This window comes from Accipiter gentilis, chromosome 21 (genome assembly GCF_929443795.1).
Source record: "Accipiter gentilis chromosome 21, bAccGen1.1, whole genome shotgun sequence".
Taxonomy (NCBI): Eukaryota; Metazoa; Chordata; class Aves; order Accipitriformes; family Accipitridae; genus Astur; species Astur gentilis.
Window position 1 is genome coordinate 9,042,163 of NC_064900.1, and position 20,942 is coordinate 9,063,104.

The following is a 20,942-nucleotide window of genomic DNA, read 5'->3' on the forward strand; positions in this document are numbered from 1 at the left end:
AAGCACTACTATCCCATAAATTTTATCATCAGTCGGCAAAAGCGCTGAGTAAACAATTTAATCTTCCATTGCAGCAGACCAGAGCTATTCTTGCTGCTTGCCCAGACTGTGCGAATATTCCAAACTTACAACCACAGGGGGTGAACCCCCGGGGATTATCACCATTGCGAATTTGGCAAACAGATGTTACGGAATATCCCAGTTTTGGGAGATATAAATTTATTCATGTATCTATTGACACATATTCGAACCTTATGTGGGCTACTGTTCATATATCAACCAATGCTAAAGCCGTAATTAAGCACCTTTTGGCAGCATTTGCCGCCATGGGAGTGCCAACAGAAATTAAAACAGACAATGGCCCGGGATATCGCGCACAGTCATTAGAAACATTTTTACAGATGTGGGGGGTAGCTCATAATTTTGGCGTACCCCACAATTCCACTGGTCAAGCTATTGTTGAACGTGCACATCGGACCTTAAAGGATCGTTTAAACATTTTAAAAACGGGGGAAGATATGTGGCACTGTACCCCCCAAGAGTTAATAAGTAAAGCACTGTATGTTTTGAATTGGCTACAGCCACGTGGTACTGAGGATCAGATCCCAATTAATAGGCATATGTGTGGGAACAAAAATGTTGATAAAAATCAGCCGCAAGTTTCAGTATTCGATCCGGTTTTACAGCAGTGGCAAGGACCTTGCAAATTATTTACGTGGGGAAGAGGGTATGCTTGTGTTTCCACAGGTAACGAACAACCCCATTGGATACCGGCGAAATGGGTCAAGCCGTGGATTGAGCGACCAGATGCCACAGACAACTCAGAAGAGCAAGAGGCAGCGGAGACGTCAGCAGGTTCTGAAGCCCTAGATAGACCGACTAGACAAATCACAACGGAGACCGGCAGTCAATGTGGAGATTAAGAATGCATGTAAAAAACATGGAGTATGATATCGTTTTTGAATATGTATTTTAGTGCGAGTGGGTAGAAAAGAGAGTAAATCTTAAAAAAAAAAAAAAATATTTTTTTTTTAACCACTGTAACAGACATTCAACTAATCATAATCAACTAACCTACTAACCTATAACTAATTGTATAGAGGCTAAGCAGTTTAGAATAAGTGCTGTAGAGAATAAGTAAATATATATATATAGTTTAATGTTAATCAGTCCTCAGCGAAACATTACTCACAGAAGCCGAGTGTGGAAGTAGTTTTCAGATACCTGATATGTAGTCATTCATTAAAAAAAAAAAAAAAAAAAAAAAAATTACTGAAATTAGAAATAAGGTCATAGACTTAGTTAAGAATCTAGAAATAGGGCGATGGGAAGGTCCATTTTTCATTAATAACCTCGGGGCGAGATTATGCTTATGTTTTCACAGGTGCAAGCCCCTGATGGACTTCCGTTTGATTTATGCGACCATCATCACCTGAAGCATCATAGATGGTGCGGCAATACGAATTCCACCTCAGCCAAAAACTAATGCGTAGGTCATCTTAGCTAACATAACAGATTAAAATTCTCAGTGCATTACGGCCGCATCACAAAGCCCATGAACGAATTGATAAGATAACTATGACTTGTGCAGTGCGCCTGGCCAGCGAGTGCATGCGGCATAGGTTTTCAATTGAGGTGGATTTTGGCACACGCTGGCCACGTGTGCTAAAATCCATTCCTCTGAAAATGTATAAATACCGGGATTTTCTGAAGAGCATCAGGCTGGTGTGCAGCAAAACCATAGTTGCCTCTGTAGGGACACCCACACAAAACTGACACCTACTGATTGCTGGGCTAAGTTTGCGGAACAAGACAGCAATATGCTATCAAAAAAAAAAAAAAAAAAAAAAAAGCGAGAGAGGGGGAGATGTAGGGTTCAGTTATATGGAAGTTAGTTATTGGACCTGAAAATAGCTCATGGTCACAAGATTGTTCCAGGCGCCTTTAGAAGGCCTTGAACAGAATAAATAAGAAGATAGAAGAAGAAAGATCCCAATTAGGAAAACACAGGTGCACATTCCACGATAAAGGGAACTGGGCACAAACAACCTCAATTCAGGGGCTTATCTTGACCAATTGGACTAAGACAAGTCTTGTATGCTCTAATTAACGCAACCAATTATGTCTTATGTTTGTGCACGTGGACAGTACCGATGTAACCAATCACCGCTTATGCGTGTGGACACCAAGTGCTTGCATGTAGTAGCCAATCAAAGTCTCTCAACAACTTAGAGAATTGTATAAAAATGATTAGCTCAGCTCAATAAACTGGCGACTTTAATCATCACATTGGTGTTCCATCGTCCGGGCCCCGCACGGATTAATCCCTAAACCCTACACATGTCCAGACAGCTTTTGAATATCTCCAAGGAGGGACACTCCACAACCTCTCTTGGCAAACTGTAGCAGCACTTGGTCACCCTCACAGTAAAAAAAAAAAAAAAAAAAAAAAAAAAAGCATTTCCTTACGTTCAGAGGGAACCTCCTGTGTTTCAGTTTGCATCCATTGCCTCTTGTGTGTCACTGGGCACCACTGAAAAGAGAAGGTGCTGCCCATTTTGCATCCTCTCTTCAGGTATTTGTACACATTGATAGGATCCCCCTGAGCCTTCTCTCAGAGTCAGAGCTCTCTCAATTTTTTCTCACAGGAGAGATGCGCCAGTACCTTAAACATCTTTGTGACCCTTTGCTGGACTTGCTCCAATAGCGCCATCTCTCTCTCTTTTACTGGGGAAACCAGAACTGGACACAGCACTGAGGAAAGGGGAAGGATCACCCTCCTTGAATTGCTGGCAACATCCCTCCTAACATAGACCAGGATACTACTAGCCTTCTTTGCCACAAGGACACACTGCTGGCTCATGTTCAACTTAGTGTTCACCAAGACCCTTAGGTCCTGTTCAGCAAACCTTCTTTTCAGCTGGGCGACCCCCAGCATATATTGGTGCCCGAGGTTGTTACTCCCTGGGCACAGGACTCTACACTTCTTGTTGAACTTCATGAGGTTCCCATCAGCCCATTTCCAGTGTCTCAAGGTCTCTCTGGATACCAGCATGACCATCTGGCGTATCAGCCACTCCTCTCAGTTTTGTGTCATCTGTGAACTTGCTGAGGGTGCACTCTGCCCCGACACCCAGATCATTAATGAAGATGTTAAACGGGACCAGGCCCAGTGTTGACTCTTGGGGTACACTGCTAATTACTGGCCTCCAACTAGACTGCCTGCCACTGATCACCAGCCTCAGGACCCATCCAGTCAGCCAGTTTTCAATCCAACTCACTGACTGCTCATCAAGCCCGTACTTCATGAGCTTCTCTATGAGGATCTTACAGTGGACAGTGTCAAAGGCCTTGCTGAAGTCCAGGTAGACAATATCCACTTCTCTGCCCTCATCTATCAAGCCAGTCATTTCATCATAGAAGCTTATCAGGTTGGTCAAGCATGACTCCACCCACTCTTGTGAATCCATGATAACTACTCTCAATCCCCTTCTTGTCCTTCACATGTCTGGAAATGTTTTCCAGGATTAGTTGCTCCATCACGTTCCCAGGGATCAGCCTGTTGCTCCCCAGGTTCTCCTACCTGCCTTTTTTGAAGATGAGGGACACCCGCTTTCCTCCAGTTCTCTCCCAATTGCCATGATCGTTCAAAGATTAAGAGTGGTCTCACAATTATATCAGCCAGCTCCCACAGCACTCATGGGAGCATCCCACTAGGGCCCACAGACTTATGAATGTCTAGTTTAAGTATTCCCTAGCCTGATCCTCTTCCAGCAGGGGTATGTCTTCCTTGCTCCAGTCTTTTCCCCAGTCTCTAGAGCCTGGGACTCCTGAAAGCCAGTCTCATTAATAAAGAGTGAGATGAAGAAGGCATTCAGAAGCTCAGCCTTTTCCATGTTCTGTCACCAGGGCCCCTGCCCCATTCAGTGGTCAGTCCACATCTTCCCTAGTCTTCCTTTTGCTGTTTACATAATTATAGAAGACCTTCTCATCGCCTTTGACGTCCCTTACCAGACTGAACTCCAGTTGGGTTTGGTTTTCTGAATTACGTCTCTGCGTGCTTGCGCAATGTCTCTATATTCCTCCCAGGTTACTTGTCCCCGCTTCTGTCTTCTGTATACTTCCTTTTTATGTTTGAGTTTTGCCAGGAGCTGCTCCTCTATCCCATGCAGGCCTCCTGGCACCTTTGCTCAACTTCCTGCTTGTCTGGATGAACTGTTCTTTAGCTTGGAGGTGGTGTTGCTTGAACATCAACCAGTCTTCTTGGACTCCTCTTCCCTCCACAGCCTTATCGGATGGAACTCTTCCAAGCAGATCCCTGCAGAGGCCAAAGTCCAGGCTTATGATCTTGCTTTTTGTCCTGCTCCTTCCTCTCATGATCCTGAACTCCACCATCTTATGGTCACTGCAGCCAAGGCTGCCTTTGACCTTTACATCCCCAACCAGACCTTCCTTGCTTGTGAGTATGTGGTCCAGCAGAGCACCTCTCCTCATTGTCTCCTCTATCACTTGGGTCAGGAAGCTGTCATTGATGCTTTCCCGGAACCTCCTGGATTGCTTATGTCCTTCTGTATTGTCCCTCCAGCAGACATCAAGGTGGTTAAAGTCCCCCACAGGGACCAGGGTCTGTGAAGATGAGGCTGCTTCTAGCTGTGTCTGCAGAAGGCCTCATCCACTTGTTCTTCCTGATCAGGTGGCCTACAGCAGAAGCCCACTACTATGTCACCCATACTAGTCTGCTTTTTAGTCACTACCCATAAGCTCTCATTTGGCTCTTCATCCAACCCTAGGCAGAGCTCCATGCATTCCAGGTGCTCTCTCACATTAAGGGCAACTACCTCCCCATCTTCCCAGCCTGTCTTTACTAAAGAGTCTGTATCCATCCATCACAACACTCCAGTCACCTCAGCTATCCCACCACGTCCCCATGATCTCAACAAGATCATAGCCCTGCAACTGCACACAGACCTCTAATTCCTCATATTTATTCCCCTGTGTGCACTAGTGTACAGGCACTTTGGAATGGCAGTCTGTTCTACTGCAGAAGAAAAAACCTGTCCACTGCCCAACGCCTCTGTTCTGGGTTTGTGTGGCACGGGGTTTTTTTGGTAGCGAGGGAGGGCCCGCAGGGGTGGGTCATGTGAGAAGCTGCTAGAAGCCGCCCCAGCTCCAAGCTGGACCTGCCTCTGGCCCAGGCCGACCCAATTGGTGACAGTGGTAGTGCATCTGGGAGAACATTTAAGAAGGAGAACTGGTAGTGAGTAGGGGGAGTGGAATGTGAGAGGAAACCCTCTGCAGATACCAAGGTCAGTGAGGGAGGAGGAAGAGGAGGGGCACTTGAGGAGGGATGCCCCTGCAGCCTGTGGTGAGACAGCAGGCTGTCCCCCCACAGCCCATGGAGGGGAACGGTGGAGCGGAGGCTCCCAAAGATGGCCATGACTCCATGGGAAAGCCCACGCTGGAGCAGTTTGTGACTGAAGATCAGCCCGTGGAAAGGACCAATGCCAGGGGAGTTTGTGAGGACCTGCAGCTGGCAGAACGGACTCACGTTGGAGAATTTCATGGAGGACTGTGTCCTATGGGAGGGACCCCATGCTGGAGCAGGGGTCAGGTGAGGAGTCCTTCCCCTGAGGAGGAAGGAGCAGCAGAGACAAGGTGTGGGGAGCTGACCCCAACCCCCATCCCCTGGAGAACTGGGAGCGGAGTTGGACCGGGGAGGAGAGAGGGGTTGGGGGAAGGTGTTCTAAGGTTTGGGTTTACTTCTTAATATCCTTGTTTTGATTTGATTGGTAACAAATGAAATTTATTTTGTTTCTTCCTCAAGTTGAGCTTGTCTTTTGCCCATGACCATAAGCGGTGAGTGATCCCTCCCTGTCCTTATCTCGACCCATGAGCCTGCCTTTATATTTTCTCCTCATCACACCATGGCTGGGGCGGGCAGTGAGCGACTGGCTACGTGGTGCTTCGTTACAGGTTGGGCTTAAACCATGACAGCCCCACACAAGGCTTTCCATACACAGGACTCTCATCAAAAGAACACGGACCACATGTATAAGCATCAAACAAGTACAGCCATTCAAAGGACAGAGCAAGAGGGCACTGCACTGATCAGGGGGAAAAAGAGTTGGGAACACCCTAAAAGACAGCGCCCGAAGCCCAGCATCTGCAGATATTTAAAGGCATGTGCTAAAGTGGAAAGAGAGGCTCCCTTAGCTCTGTGCATACACTTTCAAGGATTGCCCCCTTCCTCTTTCTGCAGAAGCTGCTGCTTGCAAAGCCAGTCAAAGGCCAATGCACAAGCTGACCAAAGTTTTAGAGGCTACAAGAAGAGATGCACAGAAAAGATGCCTTTGTAACATCTGTAGGCCAGAAATGTGTAAAATAAACAGACTCCAAATACATCCAAATAGTTAGGGATATTGAATGTGTCAATGTAAAAGCAACATTAAACTACAAGGTCAGAAATATTTGCCAACAAACATGGATGAGAAACTGTCTGTGCTCCAGATACAGAGACCCCTGCCACTACTTCAAGAATGGGTTTTATCTCTTCTTCCTCAAATGGCTTTGACACTTTTGAGGCTGAGCATCACAGATTTTTGTGTCTGGCTATTTCCCTCAGAAATAGTTTTTTGGGGGTTTAAGGTAATTTTGGGGAAAGGGGAAGGTAGTTTCTATTTGTACCTGGAAGAAGCTTTCCACATATTGCAGCAAATAGACTCCACAATCACTGCTGTTATCTTGTTTAGGCACTCTGGGACATAGGTCAATCATTGTTGATTTATTGAATTCTCGATGTGTTTTTCGTTTAGCTTCCCATTCCACTTCAAGGTACCTACAAAAGAAGGCAAACAGATTAAATACTTGAGAGATAACTCTCAGGCTCAATGCATTTTGATATACTATTCAATATTGTTCTGGAGCAGACCAAAAAGTTTAAATAGCTTTAACCAATTTCTTTCACAGAATCTGTCAAAGACATTCATATGAGGAAGAACACAGTTTTCACTATCCAATATTCTCTCACACTCAGGGGCATCTCTCCCACATAACATGCAATATACAAAACAGGAAGATGCATGACATTATTTAAAAACATTTATTTGTGCTGAGTTTCTTCAAGCTGTTATGATACCAGGACATTTTTAAACCTTATCTAAAGGAAGAACTCAAGTAATCTTTCTTGGCTATCACACAGGTTTCTCCTGGATTCATCCTCAGAGGCCAGTAGTGGTGTTTTAACCTAAACAAACCATTAAAAAAACCTTAGAATTCACCTTACAAACAACTTCAGTTACAATTGCACCAATATAAACCTTGCCACCTACTAGAGTACAAGGTATATAAAGACTTGTTAAAAATGTTAAGGGATCACTTCTTTAATGATTACAACTTATTTATTATCAGGCTTTTCCATTGCTCTTGTGTTTCAGTAGCAACACACTGACGCTACATTCTGTGCTGGGCACTAATTTTGAAGATGAGACTGAAAGCATAACAGTCTGATTTTCGAAGGCAACAGCTCCCTATACTTTTCTACTGACTTTCATCAGAGTTGCAAAGGCTTAGGGCTACATAAGGTCTGACTTTATAGAATAAAAAAAATACATACATTAAGTCAGACCTTGTGTTTGATTTCTAAAAGCCCCAAGTTCTTGCATTTCTGAGAATAAAAATACATATAAAACACCCAAAACAGCTTCTGGGGAAAATGGTAACTGTGAAAAGAAGGCAAACATGAAACAATTCAAAGATGAAGACAGTTCAGTGAAGCACATTCCCTAGAAACTGCAAGAACCTATGACTGTAGACTTTATAATTAATTTGTTCAAACCTGACCACTGCCCAAAACACAACAAAAATCAACTCAAGGAAAGAAGAGGTCATAGAACCCCTGCATCAGTGTCCTTAAACTTCCACTTTCAGGGTGTAACTGCAAATTGAAGGAATAAGATCTCTGCTTCCCAAACTTCCCTGGTCTCAACAACTCCATAAATCTCCCCTTTGTTTTTTGACTGTTTATCGTGATTTAACCTCAGCCAGCAACTAAGCACCATGCAGCCACTCACTCACTTCCCCCCCCACCCAGTGGGATGGGGGAGAAAATCAGGAAAAGTAGTAAAATTCGTGGGTTGAGGTAAGAATGGTTTAATAGAACAGAAAAGAAGAAACTAATAATGATAATGATAACACTAATAAAATTACAACAGTAGTAATAAAAGGATTGGAATGTACAAATGATGCACAGGGCAATTGCTCACCACCCGCCGACCAACACCCAGCCAGTCTCTGAGCGGCGATTCCCTGCCTCCCCACTTCCCAGTTCCTATACTAGATGGGAAGTCCCATGGTATGGAATACACCGTTGGCCAGTTTGGGTCAGGTACACCCTGGCTGTGTGCCGTCCCAACTTCTTGTGCCCCTTCAGCTTTCTCGCTGGTTGGGCATGAGAAGCTGAAAAATCCTTGACTTTAGTCTAAACACTACTTAGCAACAACTGAAAACATCAGTGTTATCAACATTCTTTGCATACTGAACTCAAAACATAGCACCGTACCAGCTACTAGGAAGAAACCAGGACACTTTTCATGACATGTCTCTGAACTCCAGAAAACCTACCTCTCTGGAATTTCAACCCCAGGAGTAGCTCAAAGCATAGAGCACTAAGTTAATACATCCCACAAAGATTAAAAAAAAAAAAATAATTAAAAAAATTGCTATTTCATTCTTTCTCCCAAGACACACATTGTGGGGAGGCCTCTCTATTTAGGGAAAAGGTGGTTTCACAAAAATTTTTGATTCTCATCTAATTCTCACATAGTATTTTGAAGAATTTACTTTTACAAGAAAGAGGTACTATTTGGTTTACAGAGTTTTGTTCCTTTCAGTGAAGTGAATACAACAGAGAACAAAAAGAACAATTCTGTTTAGCCTCAAATATTTAATATTAGCAACTTTTTAAAAAGTTGTTGATAGATGTTAAAGTCATTAGGAGCATGTAAAAGTACAGAAAAGTTTGAAGACATTCTTCTAATACTTACATACTTATCACATAAAAGACTGAATATATTTTTACTCTCACTTTTCAAAACAAATGATACCATTCTGGTATAACTACAGTGACACATCAAGCTTTTAGACAGCTTCAGTCTAGTTTCTACTTCTTTGCACATAGGTAGGAACGGATTTAACACCATAATTCTGTAAGCTCCATCAAAAAAAATGAAGATCAGCCCTTCGGAAAATTAATCATTTACATTTTGAAGTATTAATTTTAAAGAATCTCTTTTTCTACCCTTAAAAACACCCTCCATTGCTGAACTGGAGGGCATACCCCCCCCCCCCCCATTTGTTTTTGGGTTTTTTTTCCAATTACAAAAAGACTGTCCACTTTACAATTTTTGCATTATATCTGGGCTGTAGAACAAAGACAGGCTTTTCACACAAGCCTCTGTATTGCAATTACAATCTTCTTTGTTGTGACTCTTAATGGATTTTTCTTCAGCGTTAGAAATGTGCATCTTTACAGAGAAAAGATTTTGAACATACAAATATAACCAGCATTTCTTGCTAATAAATAGAAACTGTAGTTACTTACTCTCTCAAAACCTGAACTGTTTTCTGCACAGAACCAGCTTTCAAAGAATCCAAGATGAGTATACAAGGCCTGTACACAACAAAAACAAACAAACAAATCGTTGTAGTCTTCCATTACCAACACTACTGAAGCAAATATTTTGTTTGAATACAGCTTAACAACAGCACCGATATCTGAACAAACATGGGGGAAAAAAAATGGACAAGTCCCTACAGCTGTGGCTTTATGACAAATAACTCAATTACTGCAGAATTTCTTAATATAATTTAATGATACAATATTAGTATAAAAACAGAAACATACCTTTTACAAATCTGCCTTTTGGAATTACTTAGGGAGATCTAGGAGAAGAGAAAATAAAAATAACCTTAAAAGAAATTACAACAATTATAAACTCAAATGTCTTCACAGATTTAAAGGTAAAGCCAGAGAGGCTCCCACTTAAGAAAGGGAGAGACTGATAAATAATTTTTAAAAACACATGAAAGCATAGCACAGGCAACATAGGTAGGCAAAGGAGGACTTCAGTCTAATTCAAAATGCCTTGCACATGCTCCGGGCCAAACAACATCGACAGCTACTGCAAAAAAGATGATGCAAAATCCCTTGGTCAAGTCTCAGAGCCTTCACAAAGAGAGTAACATGTTTCCTCTGTCAGTACAAAAAGGCACTTACTTTAGAAATACCTGAATCCAGAACTGAGGCAGAAGCAGCAATTTCATTGCCACCTAGTACAAAAGAACAAACTTTTAAAAGTCTTAAAGTATTTCCTAACTGAAATATTTTCATTTTCAAATTCACTATTATTAGTATTCAAAATACGATAGTGAAGTATAAACTAATTTTGATTCCCTTCTGAATGTGCAAATAGCAGTTACCGAGGGCCTTCCTTCCTGATAAAATTCTTACTGAAATCCAAGAACCTTCCACTCATAATGGGGTCTGAGCCACTGATTTTACATGTCCCTTACAGTATTTTCCAGAGTTGCAGACAAGAATGCAGTGCAGTCCTTGCTATGCATGGTAAGACAAAAACGTATTACATCAATCTTGATGTGAAAGATACTTTTTAAGACATCATATCCCTCATTCAAGAATTAAGACACTATTAGAACTGTATATGGCTTGACAGTTTTCTTCTACATTACCTACCTTTTGAGAATAAACTTCTGTTAGCATCCATTTCTTCTTCATCCTTGCAGTTATCAGGAAAGGCCAACACTGAATCAGTTCTACTGTTCTCACTCTCTGACCGAAGTGGAGACTGTTGAGGCTGGTGATGCAATGAATTCTGATGGGGACACTCCTCATACACAGCTTCTTCTAACCAAGGAAAACAGATAACTGCAATGTACCAATGAGACCTGCCCAGCAGTGGGGAGAGGGGGGAAAAAACGTCAAAACTGTATAACATTTGGTTCTGAAAAGGATATGAAAAGTTTTTATAACATTGAGAGCTCATGGACAACTGTTCCATGACACATAACCATCGTTGCCATGTTCCTTCATGGCATCTCATACTAATCTTCTCACTTGTTTTTTACTTTGCCTTGGGCATGACAACAAAAATAAGTATCAATTCCTTTTAAAAAACCCCAACAAACCCACCACAGCAATTTATCAGTGTCTCATCACCTATCCCACACTGTAAGAAAAAAAAAAAAAAAAAGAAGAAGAAGAAGAAGAAAAAAGTAATAAAATAATCTGTGATGGTGATCCCAGTTTGGAATATAGCTGAAGGTATGGCATGCCTCTAGCCTCATCTCTTTCAGCAGTTGTTTTGCATACGTAACTCTCAATGACTGTTCAGTTTTACTGGAGTTTCCATGTGCAGGTCAGTTATTCAACCAGGCCAAAGGCACAGACCATGAAGTACTACTCCTGATCCATTAACACAATGTGTACTTAAGTGCACAGGAATCATCACAATGACACACAAATTACTTTGAAAAATACATAAAAGCAATTTTCAGTAAAACAAAAAAGAAAGATGAAAAGTTTACAGAAGACAACTAAATAAGAAGTTTAACTTTTGAAGAGACTTCAAAATAATTCATTCCACACCTGTTACTTCTTCAAAATCTAACATGTTCATTTCCAATGATCCCAGATTACAGCCATAAATCTTTTTATCACCACAACATTCAGACATTTACATTTTAAATATCAGAAAGGGTGTCTAAAACACATAGACTTACTCCTCATTCACAGGCACAAAGATATAATCTTTACTGAAGATGTTTATATGACGAGTCCACGTTCTTACTCTTCTGTGTCTTCTCTGTGCTGCTCTGCAGAAACCAAATGACAAATATTGTTCAGATTTGCCCTTTTTAGTTAAGGCAAGGTATAGGGATTAGTACTCCTACATCTTCCCAATCCCTCAATGGGTTTTTCATTTACTCTTGAAACTTCCCCAACAGAGAAAAAAAAAAAAAGGCACACCGTTAAGCCCAAGTGACTAACGAGCCATTTCCGAACCATCTTAAACTCTTATGGCAAAAATCATCCACAGATTTGAAAGGATTTCTTGCAGTTATTTATCCAGTAATTATTATTTACTACACTAAATGCAAATATCTCATCTAAACACCAGTGTAAAACCAGATCTATAGCAATTTACAACATCCATGAAATTAAACTTCACAGTACCACTTTTGACGGTCTAACAGCCTTATCTTTTGAAGGAAAAAGCAGAATGCCTTGCACAGATAGGGTCATGCAACACAACTCTAGCAAAGCAAGAACTGAAACAGATTCCCTCCAGTCCTGGGCTTTAAATGCTGGAGCACATTTCGTTTCTGGTCCTACAGACTTAAAGCATGAGGACAGGATACTAGGAGAAGAAGAAAAATTTGGAAGGAAACCTAAATTTAGATTTTCAACTTTCTTAGTTTGCACAAGCTGAAACAGAAACCAACGGTTCATAGAACTTTGTTCCAATATGATATGAAAGCAAAATTTACTCTACTAGGAGACATCCCTATTACCATTCTGATTCCATGCTGATCTGTGATGAAGAAACAAACTTCAGTGTAGGAGGAACAGGAGAAAAAGAGTGAGGAATGACAAGCAGGCTGCTGTGGGACTCTGCATGGGCCAGCAGTAAGTGAAGACTTGCTGCAAACTTCCTCTGCTCCATGACTCTAGAAGCACTGGGAACTTAAAAGGGGAACATGTTTGCAACCTGGGAAAGCACCTACAGAAGGAGTTTTCTCAATCTACTGCCTAAGCAGTGTGAAGAAAGGTAAGCAAAGGGTCTTTAAGTTAGATAGCTACATCAGTTGAGATTAATTTCATTTACAACAGTACAGAGCCCTCTTTCCCACTGTTCCCACAGAAACAAACAAACGATACCCAAACCACCTGTAATCACCAGGTAAATATCTAAGCCCAAACACAAACTTAGAATTTCCAAAGCTATTTCCTGATCTGGAGCAGCTACAGTCCTTGAATTGTGAGTGCTATTCCAGTTCCTCAAGAAGGTTACGGATCAGCCTTGTAAAAGGAATCAGATCAAGGCGCAACAGCATTCTTAACACAGATAATTTTGTCTCCACCCCAGAACACTGAAGGTCAGAAGACATAAAATGATGGAAGACATTCTCTCAAGCACAGCTCCTTGAAGTTTTGAGACATCTTTGACATTATTACAGAAGTTGCATTTTTTTCCCTTTAACATAGCCTTCACCCAGCAGTGACTGTAACACAAACAAGATAGCGCACCTCTTTGTGCAGGTGGCCTTGTTTGCCAGTAGAATGAAAAACCTGGGGACTTCATGGATAACAGAAGAAAAATCACTTCAGAGAGAAACAGAAAAAAAACCTGATAAGCTGAATGATGAAAACAAAATGAAAGTTTCTGGCAGATCATCACTGTAAGTGAAGTGGCAGGGCAAGTTCCACTCTCAAATATCAGTGTTGAGAAGGAACAGAAAGTGTGCTAGGGATGATCTTACCCTTTATACAGTCTTAACTGGAAACACAAAGTGATACAGGGTTCTTAAGCTGTTAGTGGTACCTTTTTGTGAAACTCTCCGATTCCAGCGTGCTCAAGTGTTAAAAACCAAATGTGTAAACTTGGTGCATAAGAAAATTTTCTTACTAAAATTTGGACAACAATTTATTACCAATATGTAAAATGAAATATGTGGTAAATTTAAAGGTATCTTTAGAAGTGCAGTTTCTTAATATGATGCATACCTTTCAAAACTCTAAGTTTATAATAAAAAGATCAAAATACATAAATAATTATCTGAAGTAAAGATTCAGATAAATCTGAAGAGAGGCGATAACATTGTCATTCATATTCAGTATGAATCACCTGTAGGTGTCAGTGAAAAACACCAGACAGAATGCTTAAATTTTGAATTATGACATTTAACCCCTAATCCTTTGGAGAACACTGATTACTATTTTATGTGCTAATTAGGAGATGATCTGCAGTACTTCCAAGTGGCATCAATAGATAGCTTATTTCTGTCATAAAGGCATCTAAAATGAACTTACGAAACTTTGAGATCCCCCTCAGAGTTTTTTTCTGTCCTGGTCAGGCACTTATAGAAGAAACTGCTAAAAATGTGTGTACGGTCGGCAAGAGGTTTTGGCACCTTCTCCAACAACAGGTATCTACCAAAGAAAAAAGGAGGAAATTATTAAATTCCTTTTCTAGAAAGTACCATTACTGTTAAAAAAGAAGGACAATTATTTTAATGAATTATCATACTCAGGTTATGTTTACTATCAGTTGCCTTCACAGCCGCTAGTCACGCCAAACTTTTCTCTCTATTTTCAATATGCATAAGGGTGGGCATCATCAGAGGACGTAACAGCCAATCAACTACTAAGAATGCAGTCGTTATCACAAATTTGAGCTCTGGTATTAATGCTTCTGAAATTATTTTTAGAGTTAGGTTTCCAGCCCTTGCCATTAAGACAGGCTTGAAAACCTAACCAAGTATAAACCTACGGAGCATTATACTGCATATACAAAAAGCATAGAACATGTCAGTACTAGAAATCGTCTGGTTTACTTCTACATGTGAAAGTTAAGACAAATATTCTGCAAGCACTCATTCTGTATGATTTTATTGTTGATCATTTTACTATAAACATCAGGTTGAGTGTTTATTCTGTCATCCTGGAAGGCCAAAACTCTCATAATTGCAGTCATCCTACACAAGGTGCCTCCAGCTTCACGCGATGACTTGGGCAACAGTCATACGTTAAACAGCTTGCAACACAACGAAAACTGAGAATGTGGGAAGTCTAACAAATTTAAAAAGCAGAGGAGTTTCTGCAATGATTGCATCAAATTCCTTTATTCAGGTCTTCCTCTTCTGGTGAGGTGAAGCCACAGCTATTGAGAGGATCATGCTGCATGATTTATTTCTAGTTTAGAGCAAAATACAGGGGGCTTTGCTGTAAAACCACATTGAAACACTCTGGTACACATTTCCTTTCCCATTCCTCTAGACAAGAAGTTTTAACTGCCTTCCTATTGCTCACAGTTACTGCAGCCATGCTAGATGCCAAGCAAAATGTAATTCTTGCAAGCAACCTTCAAAAGAGCCAGAATTCAACTTAGATTTAAGTCAGCACAGGATAAATAAACCTCAGCTTTAGGGAATGGTGGCCCACAATGCCAGTTCTGGAAAACTTGCTTTCACAAGCAACTTCAGCAGGATGGCATGAAGCAGGTAAGCCAAGCACAACTTCCTCAAGAAGTACTAGCTGTGTTCCTTTCTGCAGGAGCTGTGCATCAGATGAATTCCTGAATTCTTGCACAGAATAGCAGAGGATGCTCCACTTCATGCAAACTTAGTAAATAAACTACTAGTACAGACCCTCTATATTTTGTTCAACTGCCTGCTTAAAACTGCTCAGCCCTTTCTGTTCTGTGAGGTTGCCAAGAAGCTTTTTTTCCCCCCAGCTATTCTGTCTGGATTATATCACAGACCTTTAGAGGAACAAGAATGAAATTGAAACAAATGAAACTGCTGAGAATACACAAAAGCTTTAAAAAAGTCCAACTTGTAAATTCATCATACTGTTACTTCTGAAATTGTCATATCATATTTAGTGACCAACATTTACAGTAACATTAAAGTTCAGATCAAGTCCCAGAAAGAAGGGTACAATTAAGGCTGTGATTACTTACTTAAGATAGAAATCAATTATGACATCATTGAGAAACTCTCCATATTCTAAGCACTCCAGGTCTTCTCTTGTGACTCCCAGTCCTCCTTTTGCAGGTGGAGGTGGATAAACAATTAAACTAGAAAATAAAAATCACATTATAATAGTGACAAACTGTGTTTTACATTACATTCTTATTAGTATGGCCGTTACACATGCAGAACATTTTCTTAAAAACCTGTTAAAATTGTTAGTTCTCAAAACTTGACTAACTCAAAAGCCCTTTATCATTTCTTCCTCCAATAGTTAAGTGTTATAAAAGAAATATGCACCCCAATGCACACTGAAATTTTGAGAAAAACTTTTGAAAAGGAGATTATTTTTTACCTTAATCTTGTTTTTCTATTTTTTTATAAAAGTAATTGACAAATGGCTATATAAAATGGGAAGGAACACTGGAGGGCATATTTTTAGATGGTATGAATGTACAGTGATTTTCTATTCATTAGGACTCCAACAAGGACTCTAACGTCTCCAAGCAAACTTCAGTTTATGCACCATGCAGCATATGTCCTGTAAGTCGTTTAAAACTGCCCAAGTTACCTCTAATGCTAGTATTTAAAATGTATTTTAAAACATTTAGATTAACAACCATATTATTTAACTGGAACCACGAACTGAGCAATTTTTGCTGCCGCAGAAACAAAACCAACTGCTATACTCTCAGTAAAAACAGTGACAGCAAAAGGCAAGAGTTCTTAAAAGCCATTTACTTCACTAATGTTTGCTGTACTAGAAGTATGAGCACTAACAGGCTAGTGCAGACAGAACTGATGCATGTCAGCACTCTCCTAATATCTTGCTGCATTACACATCTGTGGGTTCTCATTTTCTAATGTCTTTTGTTAACCAAGCTCCTGTACTGACTAGTAAATTGTATGACAAACATAAATAGATTGAGTGTGACAGAACAGTGAAATGAAATACTGTTTAGATTAAAAAGGCTTAGCTTAAATTAGTAATAGTTTTGCTGTGATATGGACTTAAATGGACAGTCACACAGGCCATGAGGGCCCTACTACCCCACTGATGCATTCACGATATGAGCTTGTAGTCACAGTTAGGTATTCTCTAATTTCTGTGAGATTTTCTGTCATCCTGTAACACATCCATTTTGTCTGTTAACTATTAGGATGGAAACAGGAATGACTACATTCAAGCTTGGTGATATTTTAGATTTCTAGAGCATCTTTCACACAACACTTACAAATCAACTAGAGAATGGTAGTTAAGCCAGGGCTTTTATTCCAGCAATTTGTTTTATACAATTTGTTTTATTTTCACCTTCTCATTTATATGAAATATACTTACTTCTTAACTGCTCCAGTTTCTCTTACTTCTTTCCATTCTTCATTCAGTACAGAGGACAGAGAGATTGAATAACAACCACTATTCTGCTTATTTGCGAGGGTATAACTAGGCCTGGCCACTTTTGGTTTTGATTCCTACCAGAAAAAAATCCAAACAGTAAAAAGCATTATACAGCTTGATATGTAAACCAGAACACACAAAAACCAAACCTGAAGCCCACAGGAGTACCCTGCATCACTGAAGAGGAATCTTGCTGGAGAGCAGAAATGTAAACATCAGTATTTAGGCAAACGTGCCACTGGTCAGACAATACTAAAGTTATGTAGCTTTTAAAATGATGACAGGTCTTAATCTGTTCATAACCTCTCTCTAAAACTGTTTAAGCATTATTCAAGTCAACTGACACAGAACTGGTTTTGGAGAAGAAACAGGACCTGAAAGGATGGAGACAAGTATCAGACTGTCTTACTAGGAGCTGTGTACACTTGGAAGGTTTGAAAATCTAGTTCTTAACAATCTGCCTAAAAATGATACAGATTTGAACTGGCTGACTCAATTTTTATGTTTCCAGTTTCATAGCCAGATTGATCTTTTGCCTCTGTGCTTTTTCCTCATGGGAACAAACATGCATAATTTCTGAAGTGACAGCGATGTGGGGTTGGGTCAAGACATTTACTCCTCAGAGGGAGCTGTATTAACACATTAACTTGCATATCCCCATCTCCCCAGCGGTCTTAGGAATTGTTTAGCATTTCAGGCTGTGGAGCCCCCACAATAATGTCTAGAGGTGTCTAGAACTAGCAAGATACAACAGCTCCTTCTCTGCTGCACCCCTTCACTTCCAGCTCAACTAAAAAATGGCTCCATCACTCACTACTTGATTAACTCCCAACTTACTGCCCTGGAGACACCACAAGGGCAGGAAATCCCTGTGGTTCTAGGCATACGCAACCGTGAGTCAACCTAAAGCTTCAGTATTTGCCACTTACTGATGAGGTCTATACACTATCCCTCCATGGACACAATCTAGTTTACTGCAAATCTTGCCCCGCTGTGAGAGAGAAATAACAAACATGACTCTTTTTTTTTTTTTTTGAGCTATGGATTAAGAAACAAGGCTGATCTAAAATGTACTAGAATGTGTGAATACCAACAGGTGGTGATGAATCAAGCAACAGCTACGCACTAACCTGAACTGCAGGCTCATGAGCACCTGAGGTATTCTCTTTTGGCATACATTGCTTTAGTAGATCCTTACTGTAACTCATAAAACAGCTCTCTTCGGGAGAAAGGTCCTTAAACAAGGGTAATGCTTGCTTCAAAGACAAAAACTCAAGGAGATCTGGTGCTCTGTTCTTCTTGCTCACACATGTAATCAATTCAGTCAGTCTGTCTTCTTCCCATTCTGTGAGTGGTTGGGACAGTTCAAGAAATACAAATTCACTAGATTTGGCTGGAAAAAGGACAGAATGGATAGTATTAACTACTAGGTTATGTGATAAAAACCTGTCTGCACACCCACAAAGGAGCAGAGAGACAATAGCAGGAGGGGGAGCCCAAATAATACCCTCCCATGCCATCAAAGGGGCCATCAGCCCACCAAAGGCCCACCTCCACAAGCCCAGAGGAGCACAGAGGCACAACGGCAGGCAGAAACCTGAACTAAGGACTGGGAGGAAGGGACGCCTGGTCTGGGCCCTTCCCAGGGCTGTCCCAGGAGAGCCTCAGCCCCAGGGTCCAGACCTGAAACCCATCAAGATGAGTGAACGCCAGAGCACCTTTTGGACTCAGGAGGGGTCGCTGCCGAGGTGTACGGCACACATGATGGGATGCAGGGCAAGAGCATTTTGAGTACTTATTATGGAATGTTTAAGGGAGGAACCAAAGGCAGGCAAAGGGAACCATTTAGGTGATTTGGGCAGGAACAAGTGTGGGAAAGTAGAGGACTAAGGGCATAAAAAGGACCAGTGACATCTAAATACTTTGCTGGTCAATACATTTGTCTGGCCATGCCAAACAGTCTGTTCTGTCTTCTTATTAAATTCCTTTCTAACTCTCTCTTGGGTGAGGGACTCTCTATTTGGTGTGTATGGGGGTCTGCCTGCCGCAATGGGAGTGAGTGCAAGTGAGCATGATTGCTAGCAAAAATCAAGCCAAACTAGGTGAACAGGTGAAGGGCCCTGGGAGCCAGGAGGGTGAGCAAGTCCCTAAGGGACAGCTCTGGCTGTAAGACTGCCTGAGTATCTCTAAGGATGAGAGCACAGGGAGATCAGCTATTGGGACTAGGGGAGTCCTGGCCAGCTGTGTGCCTGTGTGTGCATGACAGTCTGTACCAGCAACTGGCACCGGCCTCGTTGGCTTTTATGTCCAGCTGCCAGCAACTGGGGAGACTGGGATCCAGGGCCAGCAACTGGGCAGACTAAGTGTCTGAGCCCAGCTGACAGAGGGATCCACCTTGTGTGTGTGTGTATATATATATGTGTGTGTGTGTGTATATATATATATATATATATATATGTATTTTCTCACTAGTGGGCCTCCATCCTGCTCAGCCAGAGAGGGGAGCAGGATGAGGCTGTTGGTGCTGTCTGTGTTCGCGTGAGTGCTGTGTGTCTGTTTTATCTGTGTGGCCAGCTATGTATATATGTGGTGTATGCAAGTGCTCTGTGTGCTCTACCTATTGGGACTACATCTTCAGCCTTACTACTGATTGGACCTGGGGATATGGAGCTGCATCAGCCTCACCTCTCTCAGGCTGTCAGATCCAGCACGATACCTTTTCCTCTAATATTAATGCACTAAGAAGGCAGAGCAGAATCATAGCAACCTTTTCATCAATCTGCAGAACCATCACTGATTTGTTTCAACAATTCTCTACATATATTTCAAAATATTTACATTACTACAAATTTAAAAGGCATAAAACATTCAAGCATAGAAATTTAATAACAACTTCTGAAGGTTTCTCCTACAACAAGAATGTAATCAAGGTAAATAAACCTAAGATTAAAAAGCGCCTCACAGCTTCATACTCAGATTCCACTCATTTCACTGGGAGCTGTGTCTATAGAAGCTACCAGAAACTGATAAATTTACATCAAGTAAAGGTAACTCACTGCTAAAATTTCACTCAGTATTTCACTTCAAATTACTCATACTACTTATGTAAAGTCAACATTACCTATAATTTTCCTTCATACAGGTGGTGATTGTACAAGGTAAACACACTGTTACATTTCACTCAGGCAACTCTGACATCATCATTTTGGTAGATGCCATTTTGCAATGCTTTTGGTAATGTAAAAACCTTGTGTGATTGTGCCACTCTGCATATTTGAGCAAAACTTATACTCAGTTTTACAGGGCTTCATGCTAGAAAAACAAATAGACCCAGTCCATAATACCCTACAGACTAAATAGCCCATTTGGCCTTTAGTGGAAATTTTCTCCAATAATAATTCAATGGCCCAAAGCAATCTTGTCAAAGATCAAATCAACCTTTATCTGCCAAGCCTTTTGTCTAGCATATACATTACTCAAGAGTAAGGACACTTAAAACGTCATATTTATTTTAAAGGCAGAGATATTTTATACACAAGTGTAGTTTCAGAAGGCCTGCTCACGCAGGTTACAACTGAGCTGTGTTACAAGGTCTTTCTACTAAGTAGCAGTGGTTTTGAATCACATCATGTGATTTCTTCCGAATAAAAGTATAGTGAGGCATTTTAGAAAAGCAAAACTGACCAACTTATTTTCAAAAAAGCTATAGGCTTTCCTCAGTATTCCAGAAGCACAACTATAAAATAACTGCTTTATTGACACACCATATATTAGA

The 20,942-nt window shown here is 40.9% G+C and overlaps 1 protein-coding gene across 10 annotated transcripts in view; it reads right to left on the reverse strand.

The window, feature by feature from the left end:
- Positions 1-20,942, reverse strand: part of SENP7 (SUMO specific peptidase 7) — a 51,821-nt gene that overhangs the window by 4,277 nt on the left and 26,602 nt on the right. For all 10 annotated transcript variants that reach the window (XM_049824581.1, XM_049824583.1, XM_049824575.1 and 7 more), the window contains 10 exons: positions 18,298-18,560; positions 17,108-17,241; positions 15,759-15,875; positions 14,108-14,227; positions 11,797-11,889; positions 10,751-10,962; positions 10,274-10,326; positions 9,902-9,939; positions 9,599-9,667; positions 6,685-6,835 (listed from right to left, as the gene is read on the reverse strand). In XM_049824581.1, the coding sequence (XP_049680538.1) occupies positions 6,685-6,835; positions 9,599-9,667; positions 9,902-9,939; positions 10,274-10,326; positions 10,751-10,962; positions 11,797-11,889; positions 14,108-14,227; positions 15,759-15,875; positions 17,108-17,241; positions 18,298-18,560 (1,250 nt within the window). The remainder of the gene's footprint in view (positions 1-6,684; positions 6,836-9,598; positions 9,668-9,901; positions 9,940-10,273; positions 10,327-10,750; positions 10,963-11,796; positions 11,890-14,107; positions 14,228-15,758; positions 15,876-17,107; positions 17,242-18,297; positions 18,561-20,942) is intronic.